The sequence below is a fragment of the Anopheles stephensi genome, chromosome 2, assembly GCF_013141755.1.
Source record: "Anopheles stephensi strain Indian chromosome 2, UCI_ANSTEP_V1.0, whole genome shotgun sequence".
NCBI lineage: Eukaryota > Metazoa > Arthropoda > Insecta > Diptera > Culicidae > Anopheles > Anopheles stephensi.
The window spans coordinates 41,847,751-41,859,727 of record NC_050202.1 but is presented as its reverse complement, the minus strand read 5'-3'; the positions used below and the strand labels follow the sequence as shown (position 1 = coordinate 41,859,727).

Below are 11,977 nucleotides of genomic sequence, written 5' to 3'. Positions count from 1 at the left end.
ACTGCCCTGGTAACAATTTCGTAATGCTTTATTGCTCTATCTAAGTAACAAGTAAACCTACCAAAGAGGGAAAGAATGATGATTTTGTCACCAGGGTGGTCAGTGAAATAATTGAGAATCATCTTTTACAGGTCAGTGCAGATCCTGGCATATGCTGATGGTGTAGTAGCAGAATGCTGGATGATCTCTAAGTATCAGAAGCTAATCAAAGCTTTGAGCAAGAGAAGATTAACTTCTGGTAGGAGATCAACGTAAGAATTTCAATAGTATGGTGACAGAATTAGCGGCCTAAAGATACTGGTAACAGGATCAAACAACCATCCTGTGTTTGCCCCAATAAATGCGAGCAGGATTTTCTACAGGAAAACATTTAATTTTGCAGATGTTCGGCTTTCAACGATGCAATCCCGTCCTGACCAACAGGTAAATTTAAAAAATCAGCCTGTTGACGTTTATTTTCCAAAAATGTCATTTATCGCCGACGAACCCTGCATTTACCCTTCAACGCAGTGTTATTCAATATCAACAGAAAATCAACAAACGTGTGCGGTTCGGCCGGAGTAAATCACTGAAAAGCAATAACTTGCTATGGCTAACTTAGCGGCAGCATTTACTGGTATTTTTACCAAAACAAGAGCGGTGGCACTACTGCAATACACCACAGTTCGGTTCCGACGAAAACCACGCTGGCTCGGTACAGCCAAAAGCAAACTGTTCCGTGTACCGGAACGCAAGAAACAGATCGAGGAAGAGATTGAAGAGCTAAAGCGATTGCACAATAACTATCGCACGCAGATGAAGGCGGTTCGCAACTTTCTGCGTGACGAGGTGGAAGCATACAAGCTAGTGTCTCGTGCCGGTCTAGTGCTACAAACGCCGGAACAGGAGGAAGCCGAATGGCAAGAAGCGTTGCGCAGAAACGAAGAGTGGAACCAACAGACGGCTGCCAAACGCGAGGAACGTCTCACGGCGGAACGTGCGGCTCGTAAGGAATATATACTGGAGAGGCTAGTGCTGAAGGAGCAAAGGGAGGCAGATAAAAAGGAGCAGATCGAAGCGCAGGTGCGCGTCGAGAAAGAACAGTCGAAAACGTTCATCACGCGCGACAACATCGATAAGGCGATTGAGCTGGCACTGGTACAGCCAACCTCCTTCAACTTTGCACTAGATCGCGACGGAAATCTGCACCGGGCGGCCGATTCTGGTCCGAAAGAAAGCAATCCACAGAGCTAGATATCCACCCGGGACTAGGATCACCGTTTATTTCATGTAGAATTCTTGAATAAATATTCCCAATCCGGGGACGCGTTCAGCTTAGCGTTGATAGTGCCGATGTTAATGATGTTACCGTTGCGTTCCGTTTGATTAGTATTGATAGAAACCAGTTCCTGCAAAAATCCTGTATCCATACCGAGGTTGATGTCGAACATTATGTCGCCCAACATTAGTTTTACCTTCCCGGAACGGTACCGGATCAGTTTTCCAATGTAACCTTCCGCCAAATCCCGAACTGTACAATACTGTGGCACATCTTCGCCGTTGGCAGTTGCTTCCGACTTACAATCACTGCCGCTGCCATTCGGTGCGCTGGCACCTTTGTCAACGGCATCGCACTTCCCAGGCAAAGCATCGGGCAGCTGTAAAAGGAACATCTTGTTTGTCTGTTCTCCGGATAACACGCTTTGGACCGAGTTCACTGGATCTAGCTTTGGTTCGGCCAGGTTTTCGGTCTTAACTTCTGGAGGTTTGATTTTGTAGTCAGCTAAAACAAAAATATGGAAATAGTTGAAAGAAAAGGTAACATTATGATGAAGAAACGCAATTTCTGAGCTTACAGTTTTCTAGCTTGATCGGTAGCTTTAATCCGTTCTCCAGCTTTTGCTCCAGGTCTGCCATATCTGCATCATTGTCGTTGTACAAATGTTGTATCATCTTGTGCTCGACTTCCAGATTTATCTTGGTATCCGTTTTAGAGAACATGGGTTTTCGAATGGAATCTCCTGGCTCTTTCGAAGAACTCGATCTGTCTGAAGGGATACATAAGCCGAGGACGATTGTTCATGATTAAAATGTGCAGCAATGTTGCGTAGAATGATACCATACAACACCAAGCATCGTACCAGACTTGGATGCACGTGTAAGAACGCGTTGAGCTAAGCCGTCCGAAAAGATACCGGATGTCTGTATCATCGCTGCCTTTTTGTTTCTCATATCTTTATCATTTCTGTTACGATCAGTCTTTACTCTGCTCTTTGGACCAGTGGATGCCGTTTTCACGTCGCTACAGAAGCAATAGATAAAGCATTATTGTACTGCATGCTGCCCAGCGGTGAGTTGTTACGTTCCAGCGTTACTAAACTTACGTATTTTTGTTTCTCACTGCGTTCAGATTGGGGGTGTAGACTTTCTTGTTGGCCGGAGGCTTTGTTGTGCGCCCATTGGACAGCGTGAGATCCCGCGGTCCGCGGAATGTCTGTAGGCGCTCCGTTTTCACCGCAGCTTCCATCGGTACAGTGCCAATCAGATTGTTACCTTTCTCGATGAATGCCGATTCAAGGCTTGGTTCTTGCTTAATCCGAGCGGCAGGATCCATTTCACTTGTTTGTGAGAGGGAACAATTAATTTGAACGAGTGCGTATTTTCTTCGTCACCAGCTTTTTACATGCGCTTTCCTTCAATCGTTTTGGGAGAAACCAAAACAATCCCACGCAAGGTATATACACAGTGCTCTGAGCGTCTGTAGCTACCTCGGTGTTCTTTTCCAGCAAAATGCCGAGCTTAGAGCTTTGAGTTGGAACATAAAAGACGGAAAAGGATCGGAATCAACCATTGGACGGGGAATGGTATGTTTAAATATGGTATTATCATGCTGAAAGCTAGAGGTTAAAGCAATTTCTGCGTTTATTTTGATGCTGTTTATTTTGTGATGTACTAAAACCACTGTTTTCGTACAAAGCGTCGTTTGAAAAACTGCAATTTGGCAACACTGTAGCGCAAACGACGAATTGATGCCAGGTTTGCAATTTACTCTACACGGAGAATGTATTCGATTATTTGCGATTTCACATACTTTTCATGAATTTATTTTTGACTCTATCTTTGAAAAAGCAATCATTTATTCGGTATCCTGTTATCTCCTCGTATGTTCTAAAGCATTTCTGACAAACGTCATTCGCTATGTCCGAACGTGTAGCTGGTGTGCACCACCATTTGTGAAAAACGCTGTTTTGTTGTTCTGAGCTGATGCAAGTTCCGCGTATGTACAATAAAACGCAATTAAAACAGCTTTCAACGAGTTTTTCTACGAGTAATATCAGCAGCCCGCATTAAAAGTGTTCCGCCAATCGCTTCGTCATCAGTGAGCAACGCAAGAAACAACGCATCGCCTGTTTCTTGCAGGGCTTGTTTAGGACCGAAGCGGAAAGCAACAACATCACGACGACTCCTATCATGGAACACAGTTATACGCGCGATTTTCGTCTATTGGAAAGTAGTCAAACTGCAATGACCCGCACGTTGATGATACATCGGCCGCCCCAGTGCCCTTCGTGCCACACGCACTCGCACGATGAGCGAATCGATCTGGAGGAATCGCACAATCCACCCATACCGTCGTACAATGAGGAAAGTGCGCGCCGTGCTATGCAGGAAAGTGAAAACATAGTGGTTACCGCCAGAAACTCTGTGTCGGATGAGGACGATTGGGAGGAACGAGTCAACACGTAAGATTGGGACGATATTTAATCATACTGTATGCTATACTAACTGTCTTCTATCGCATTTTAGCTTTGGATGGACGGTACAGCAGTTCAAGTTGTTCGACCGTGTAGCACGGCTGCTGGATATGGACCGGCTGGCAAGGTTGACAAACACGGAAAAGCAGCACGAGCCCGTGCATCGTCGTACAGTCATTGACAAGTCGGTTAGCCGGCTCCGACAGGCACTGGCAAGCGTTTCGTGGGAAACGAGACTAACCCAGTGGCTTCATGTGCTGCTGATGGAGAATCTCCCACCTTCGTATTTGGCGATTTACATCGATATACTACAAACACTTCACGCTAAACTGCCGCTGTTGGCGAACAAAATGATCTTCGGAAGTACGCTCAACGTGGGCCAGGAACTGCTTCGCCCGGTGCTGAAGAAACCGTGGGAACCGATAGTGTCGCACAAAAATCGGAAGCTCCCGGGTCAGCCGTACATTGTGATCGCGCCGTCGGTGCCAAATTTCTCCCAACCGACCGCACGCCAACAGAAATGGTTTAGCCTGTTTGCGACCATGTCCTCGGTAATACCGATCCAAGGCACGCAAGGCAAAACCAATATCGACAAACAGTCGCTGCAGCTGCTGGCAGAGAACATGGTGGCCACCACGCGAGCTAAAATACAACAGGTGCGCAGTACAACACCGAATCGATCGATCATTTTGGTGGGTTTTGATGCGGGTTCCGCCATTGCCATCCAGGTCGGCTTGGTAGAGTCCGTTAGCTGTGTCATTTGCTTGGGATTCTCGTACAACACGTACAACGGTGTACGTGGCACACCGGATGATCACATTGTGGACATCGGTTGTCCCGTGCTGTTCGTCATTGGTCAGAACTCTGCTCGCGCCAGGTAAACATGTTCATCATCTACCAATCGCTACCAAAACATTATCTTAACGAACTGTTTTCGCTATTTCCCTCCGTCTATAGCCACGAAGAAATAGAAATGCTGCGAGATCGCATGTCCACCCAAACATCGCTCGTTGTGGTAGGAGCGGCAGACGAGTGTCTCCGCGTGTCGAAAACGAAGCGCAAAATCGAAGGAGTAACGCAATCGATGGTGGACAACATGGTTGCCGACGAGATAGCGGAATTTGCCACGAACTGCTTAGTTAGCCCCCCGCGAACGAAGCAATCCGCCATGGGTGGACAGTTCACGAATGGCACAGGCCTATCGGAAACCATACCTCAATCCCAACGCCCCGAAAGCGACCTAACGGCACAGCGCAAGCGAAAACATACGCCAGATTCTAAAACTGATTTTAAGCTGCAGAAAAAATCACAGAACCGCCGTTCCACTAAAACGAACCAACCACCCGATGGCGCTCTCGCTACGTCTCAGACTTCGCAGGATGCATTGGATGTAGCCATCCAGAGCATCCTACCAACGACACCGGATAAACAAATAAAGAGCGAGAAGATCATTCTACCGCTCGCGAAGAACGATGAGGTGCTGAAATTTGAATCCGGCAGTACGCAGATTATTTCTGCCAGGGCTAGCACACCGATAGTGCTTCCGGCACTGAAGCGAGACTCCGCGCATAGTTCCCTGTCGAGCGGGGTATTGCAGCCGCAGCAGCAGCACCAGGGCAATGTGAATGTGAAACTGATTGAATCGAACCAACTGATCCATCTGAAACCAGCCACAGGCACGACGCAGAAGTTTTACTCCATCAAATCCTCGTCCAAACCGGTCGTGTCCGTGCTACCGAATGCAAGTCCGGGTGTAAGTGATGGTGCCATATCGTCGACCGAAATAAGCAGCCCGCCTAAGTTTACGATCGTGCGCAGTGTGGGCTCCACGCCGGCCGTTTTCAGTTCGACAGCAGATGCAAGCGCTACGAGCAAGGTGGCCAAGGACCTTTCGGAGACAAACATTTTCGATCTTCCGATCGTGTTTGCCGACAGTGATGGTGTCATTCAAGAGGGCTCGCCCGAAAAGCCAAAGCAAGATATTCGGCCCGCAAGTGGTGGCGCGACAGCAACAGTTACATCAACCGTAACGGGGCTGGGTGGTTCGCCAACGTCAGGAAATGCGGAGGGTAGCGCTACGCCTGCCCAGCCAACCGGTAATCGATTTATCACGCTGCAACAACCTTCCGCCGGAGGTTTGCCACAGATATCGATAGGAAAGAATTCGAAGCAGCTGGTGGTCATTAACAAGGGAACGCTTAAACCAGTCGATCCCAGCATCGTATTGCCGGTGGGGACCAAAATTAACTTACCCTTGTCCGTCGCATCGAGTGCTGCAAATACGACAGCCGGCGGCACGGTGGTAACGACTGGAGTGGGAGCAAGGCCCAAATTTACAAAACTACTCCTGACCAAACCACTTACCACCACCGGCACCGGCAGTGGTGGTGTGGTGAAGAATTTGGGTGAACTGTTGTCGGGCAGCAAGATTGGATTTGTTAACTGTGCGACTGGTGTGAAACAGACCTCCGTGACGGGCACGGGCACCCCAGTGACCGTGCAGCAGAACAAAATTCAATCCATCGTCATCAACCCGTACAATGCGAACAAGCTTCAGCAAACCGTGGCCGGTAATAAGGACGCTGCTGGCAGCAGTATCCCGATCGTCGGAAGCAATAAGATTTTGATTAAAACGACCACCTCGGCACTATCTGCTGCGAGCGCGGCACCTTCACTGGTGGGCCGGAATCTGAAGTTCAACATCGTGTCCACATCGACGGGCACTAAGCAGAGTACTGCCACGCGCAATGTGGATGGTTCGCCAAAGGAAAAATAACTTTTTTCTTCGCTTTTATAGTCTATGTTTAAGTGAAACCGTTAAAATAAGGAGCACCCCATTAGCTTTACTGTTCAAAAGTAAATAAAAAAACACTTAAATTCGGATTGAAATATACTAGAAGAGATGAGATAAGGTATCATTATCATGACATGACCAACCTTTTCCTTCATTGCCATTTCTAGCCTCCACCAAATTAGGTAAATTGAATTTGAATTTCGAAATACCACTGAAGTCTCCACTACCGATTCTGCGCATTGTCGAAGCGTTTTCTCCTGCCGATTGCGCAACACTACGTTTGTTTACAACGAATGCTGTCAAATTGCAGTTCGCAGAGCAATGCAAAGCTGCTTTGCCGGTAGGACCTTCCCGGGATGATGAAATATATACACCGGAAGTAAAAAAATAATCTTACGGTAAGTGAGTCTTCCGTGATAGAAGAGAACTGTGAACCCTTAACTGATATTGGTATGCACCTTTCAGAAAAATGCTTACCCTTAGACCCGCCGTGCTGGGAATCCTGTCCCAAACGAAGCCGATGGTTCTGCAAACCAAACCACTCAGCAGACCATTCTGGGGCTGGGTTAACATGATGTTTAACCGTGTGGATCGTGCCCGGCTGAAAAAGGTCGGCCCCGATCGTTTGTGCGCCGAATGGTTACTGAAGAATGGAGCGAAGGCAAAATTTGTCAAGGACAGCCGTATACACGTACACTTCAATGCCCTTCCGGATGAAAAGCTGCCGGTACTGATGGAGGAACTCGATGGCACCGATTCGGGCATTATGCACATTGGTTTCGACCATCTGGACGGATTGAGCCGGCTCAGGAAGGTGGTACTACACAACTGTGTCTACATTGACGACCAGGCTCTGTACAAGCTGCGGTACGTGGCCAGTACGCTGGAAGAGCTACAAATTTCGAAATGCGGCAACGTTACCGACCACGGGCTACTGCATCTGAAGCAGCTGACCAACTTGCAGCAGGTGAAAACGTTTGATTTGCCGGATGTGAAAAATATGCAGGATGTGGAAAAAACGCTAAAGCAAACACTTCCCAACTGTAAATTTGATATGCATCCTTAAGAAACCCGAAATAAAAACCTAGAAATGGTAAAAGGTTGAAAATGCGACTTGAATTACAATACTGCTTCTGGGAGCGATCGGTAAAGAAGGTAAAAATGCAGCAGCGGCACAAACATAAACAAGCGTTTCGTCGATTGTTATGAATCGACGGTACACAATAGTCGATGAAAGAATGACAATTTGCCTGATCGATTGGTATCGTGCAGAACAAGCAAAAACAGGGGGCCCGTAACGCAGCTGAGCTGCTATTTCGTTCCGGTTTAATATTACAAAGGCTTCGTATAACAACCAAAATGGATCAAAATGTACGATTTCATCCGCTCATTAGCTCGATACAGAAGGTGGCTTTATTCGAGACAAAGGCGGTGAGTTGTTTTTTCCTCCTTATCGTTGTCGTTTGCCGATGACTAATCCGTTTTGTTGGGTGTTTCACTGTCCCCTTCCAGAAACTCTACCTTATCGGGAGCAACAGTAAGGAGACGCGGTTTCGCGTGCTAGAAATTGATAGGCGTGCTCCGGACCTTACGATCTACGAAAATCCAAACGAGCTCGAGAAGGGTGACATCCGCAAGTTTGTACAATCGCGCTCCTTCATCCGGTCGATCAGTGCGTACGGCGTGCTGGGGTTTGTAAAGTTTCTCGAAGGCTACTACCTGATTCTGGTCACCAAGCGCACACGATGCACGTTCATTGGCAAGCACATCATCTACACCATCAAGGATACGGCCATGATACGGGTGAACGAATCGTCGAGCAAACAGATGCACCCGCTGGAGCAGCGCTACGTCAAGATGTTCAACAATGTGGATTTGAACAGTAATTTCTACTTCAGCTACAGCTATGACCTCACGCACAGCTTGCAGTACAATCTGGCTGCGCCGAAGTTCGTGGGGACGCGGTGCGACATTGTGCAGGATGAACCGCTCGTGTGGCAGAACCGAACCGGCGAAAAGATTACGTACGCGTTCCGTGGTGTATCGCGGGAACGGTTCGTCTGGAATGCGTTTCATCTGAAGCCGCTGCAGGACGTTGTGCATAAGGATTGGATGTTGGAAATCATACACGGCTTCATCAGCCAATCGAGCATCAGCATATTTGGCCGACAGGTGTACGTTTGTCTCATAGCACGACGTAGCACCCGGTACGCCGGAACACGATTCCTTAAACGTGGCGCAAACTTTCACGGTGACGTGGCGAATGAGGTAGAAACGGAGCAGATCGTACTGGACGGCAATCGGATGTGCAGCTTCACACAGTTGCGAGGCTCGGTTCCCTCGCACTGGTCACAGGACGTTAGCAAAATGGTGCCGAAACCGCAGATTGCTATCGACCTGTCCGATCCGTACGGCGAAACGGCGGGCAAACACTACCAGCGGCTGATGTTCCATTACGGCGCACCCGTGATTATTCTGAACCTGGTTAAAACGAGAGAAAAGCGTCGCCACGAAAGCCTGCTCAGTGAGGAAATGTATTCAACGGTCAGCTATCTGAACCAGTTTCTTCCACCGCACCTTCGCATACGCTACATAGACTTCGACATGGCACGCAAAAGCCGCGGCACGGGTAACGTGATGGAAAAGTTGGCAAAGATCGCGGAAACAGTGATCCAGCAGACGGGCATGTTTTACTCGGACGACGAACGCAACCAAAGGCAGACCGGCATTGTGCGCGTAAACTGTGTCGATTGTCTGGATCGTACCAACACGGCACAGTTTGCGATCGGGAAGTGCGTTCTCGCGCATCAGCTGTACGATCTGGGGTTCCTGAAGGAACGCAAACTGGAGTTCGAGTCGGATTGTATAACGATGCTTGAGAACCTGTACGAAGATCACGGTGATACGTTGGCGCTTCAGTACGGTGGGTCGCAGCTGGTGCATCGGATAAAAACTTACCGCAAGACGGCGGTATGGGCGTCGCAGGGCAACGATATCATGCAAACGCTCAGCCGATACTACAGCAACACGTTCAGCGATACGGAAAAACAGCACAGCATCAATTTGTTCCTCGGCTACTACATTCCATCGAAGGCGGAAGTGAACAGTGAGTATCAGATGCGGTAGCCCAAAGTCCTATAACCGTGTACGTTTGTCACTTACATCATTCTATCTCTTGCTCTCTCGCCTTCTTCATCTTCATACTTAGTTGAATTAGTTGAATTTAGTGTAACCCGGATTTCAGAAACAGGCAACATAAGTATTAGTGATGTTCAGTCTATTGCCATCTATCGGCCACAAGGCTCATTTTCTGCTGAAAACGACCCTAACATATACCATATTTTGCTAAGCATTTCTTCTGCAGCGGCTGGCAAGATTTGAGGAACTCGAACACTCCTTTTAACGGTTCATTTAATGTTTGACTATCGACAAGAACGCTGTCCTTCTTTACTTGGTTTGACTATCTTTCAGCTCTATGTCTTTTGGGAACCAAAAGACAGCCAAACTCTATTCATTCTTGTCTTTTCCGCTCCTCAGGACTCATTCTGTCTGCCTCAAAATTATGTTCAAAGCTAAAATCTAACTTGATCTAACCTACCTAAGCAATGAAGTACAATTAAGGTGAAGATATAGTGAAAATGTCAAAGGAATTCGAGACGGGTGCGGAATAACACATAAGATAAGCATAAGATGTGTAAATCGAACCATAGGACAAAGAATTTCATCAGTACTCCAGGTTAGAGTACGTGAAGGATTATGGGACCGAGAAGTAGCGAACAATCCATCGAACCAATTCCAGGCTTGTTAGGCCCCGGACAAAGTTTTCCTAACCAATGAATGAGTTTGACATTTTGGAAGATGAGAGCATTCTCCAACTGTATTGGATTGTGATGTGGTTGATAGGAACTAAGGGCTGGATTATGGAAGGTTGAGAATGTACAGGGCCGGAGCCGGATTTCAGCCAGTTCGAATGAGCTTCAATATCTGGGTCTGCCTTGGGAACAATTGTTTTTCAAGTTATAAGTTAATAACAGAACACTTTTTTTAAATTGGTTTATTTGATTTCTTTCAGAACCGCTCCACATCTGGGATCTGGAGACGGATTTCTACATACACAACTCCCGGTTCGATGAAATCAGACAGATCTCCTCCACCCCGCTAACGCAGTGGGTTAGCCCGTTCGTGATGAACTGGCTGCCGGCCGCAGTGAGCGACGAAAATCGGGTCGTGAAAGAGCTGATCAAAATCCACTCGAACGATGCGGAAATAATCGACTACTATTCCAACTTCCACTACGACTACAAGCTAACCTCGTTCGAGGAACACATCGACTATCAGCTGAGCCATCTGTCACGCAATCTGGCGCCCGCATTCCGATCCAACTTCAGCCCGTTCGAACCGATCCGTCGACAGCAAAGTACGGCACTGAAAAATCCTTCCCTGACGGGGCAATCGTCTACGAGTTCGGCGAACAGCTCTTCGTCGGATCGGTCGGACGAGGAATCGGAATCGGACGAGGAGGATAAAAGCAACCGTAATGCTGCGGCACCGACGAGCAGCAGCAACAATAGCAGCCGGGCAGAGGATCCCGTCACGCTCAGTTCCATGTTTCCGATGACGAACGACATATACGGGTTCGAGATACGGTTGCCGAAAAAGGCGGACATGCTAAAGTAAGTGTATGGCGAGACAATTATCCAACGTGATGGTATATTATCGCACATGCGTCTTTCCGTTTACATTCCAAGGTACGAAAAGTATGCTGAAATCAATCGCATCTCCAGCTCATCCGGCGGACCGATCAGACCGTCCTCTCCCCACCAACACAACCGTCACGCGCAGATGAACGAGAGTGGAGGCCTCTCGATACACAACAACGAAATTATCGTCGGGAACGGTGCGACCGAGAAGGACATCCAGAACGATATGCCGATACCGACGGTCAGCGAGGAAAGTGTAGCGATCTACGAACGGTACTGTGCGCTGAAGCACACCATCATGCACGACTTTCACTGCGATCCAAAGATACTCGAGTACGTCAGTATGTTCGCGTAAGGCGGTGCGCGAGCAAATAAACGCAAACAAGCGCGCGGGCAAGCTAGATGTCACCAACAACTTTATTCTGTGTTCCCCATGTTTGTTCGTCTTGATTGTACATAAGTGATTGTGTGTGTGTGTGGTAAGTATTTTAGCATGATTATAGCAGTTTTTTTTTTGTTTTGGCTTGGTAGGCGTTCTGCGCGCCCCCTGTTCGTCCTATGTTTTCTAGTTTAGGAGTTTCCACCTTCTCTTCTCTTGTCTTTCCAATCCTAGTCACAGCAATATGGATACACTGATAAACGCGTGTTTTAAAAATTCGGACCAGCTAACGGTCACTGCAAAACGCATCCAATCGTACATTATAACATTATCTTTTTCCATAAATTCCTATCACCGTATATAGTATATG

General features: G+C 47.7%; 4 protein-coding genes across 4 annotated transcripts; 3 read left to right on the top strand and 1 right to left on the bottom strand.

Annotated features, from left to right (window-relative positions):
• Positions 1-141: 141 nt before the first annotated feature.
• LOC118503267 (probable 28S ribosomal protein S26, mitochondrial) lies at positions 142-1,347 on the top strand. The gene is made up of 2 exons (XM_036036327.1): positions 142-423; positions 511-1,347. The coding sequence occupies exon 2, from the start codon at positions 589-591 to the stop codon at positions 1,231-1,233; it is 645 nt and encodes a 214-aa protein (XP_035892220.1). The 5' UTR covers positions 142-423; positions 511-588; the 3' UTR covers positions 1,234-1,347.
• On the bottom strand, positions 1,231-2,726 carry LOC118503266 (DNA-directed RNA polymerase III subunit RPC4). The gene is made up of 4 exons (XM_036036326.1): positions 2,364-2,726; positions 2,121-2,281; positions 1,836-2,027; positions 1,231-1,762 (listed from the first exon to the last, which is right to left on the bottom strand). The coding sequence occupies exons 1-4, from the start codon at positions 2,591-2,593 to the stop codon at positions 1,266-1,268; spliced, it is 1,080 nt and encodes a 359-aa protein (XP_035892219.1). The 5' UTR covers positions 2,594-2,726; the 3' UTR covers positions 1,231-1,265.
• Positions 2,727-3,196: 470 nt separating this feature from the next.
• On the top strand, positions 3,197-7,636 carry LOC118503268 (KAT8 regulatory NSL complex subunit 3). Its single transcript, XM_036036328.1, has 4 exons — positions 3,197-3,722; positions 3,787-4,611; positions 4,692-6,494; positions 6,994-7,636. Exons 1-4 carry the CDS (start codon positions 3,451-3,453, stop codon positions 7,592-7,594), a joined length of 3,501 nt encoding a protein of 1,166 aa, XP_035892221.1. The 5' UTR covers positions 3,197-3,450; the 3' UTR covers positions 7,595-7,636.
• Positions 7,637-7,775: 139 nt separating this feature from the next.
• LOC118503264 (polyphosphoinositide phosphatase) lies at positions 7,776-11,648 on the top strand. The gene is made up of 4 exons (XM_036036308.1): positions 7,776-7,959; positions 8,041-9,634; positions 10,601-11,201; positions 11,277-11,648. The coding sequence occupies exons 1-4, from the start codon at positions 7,888-7,890 to the stop codon at positions 11,581-11,583; spliced, it is 2,574 nt and encodes an 857-aa protein (XP_035892201.1). The 5' UTR covers positions 7,776-7,887; the 3' UTR covers positions 11,584-11,648.
• The last annotated feature ends 329 nt before the right edge of the window (positions 11,649-11,977 follow it).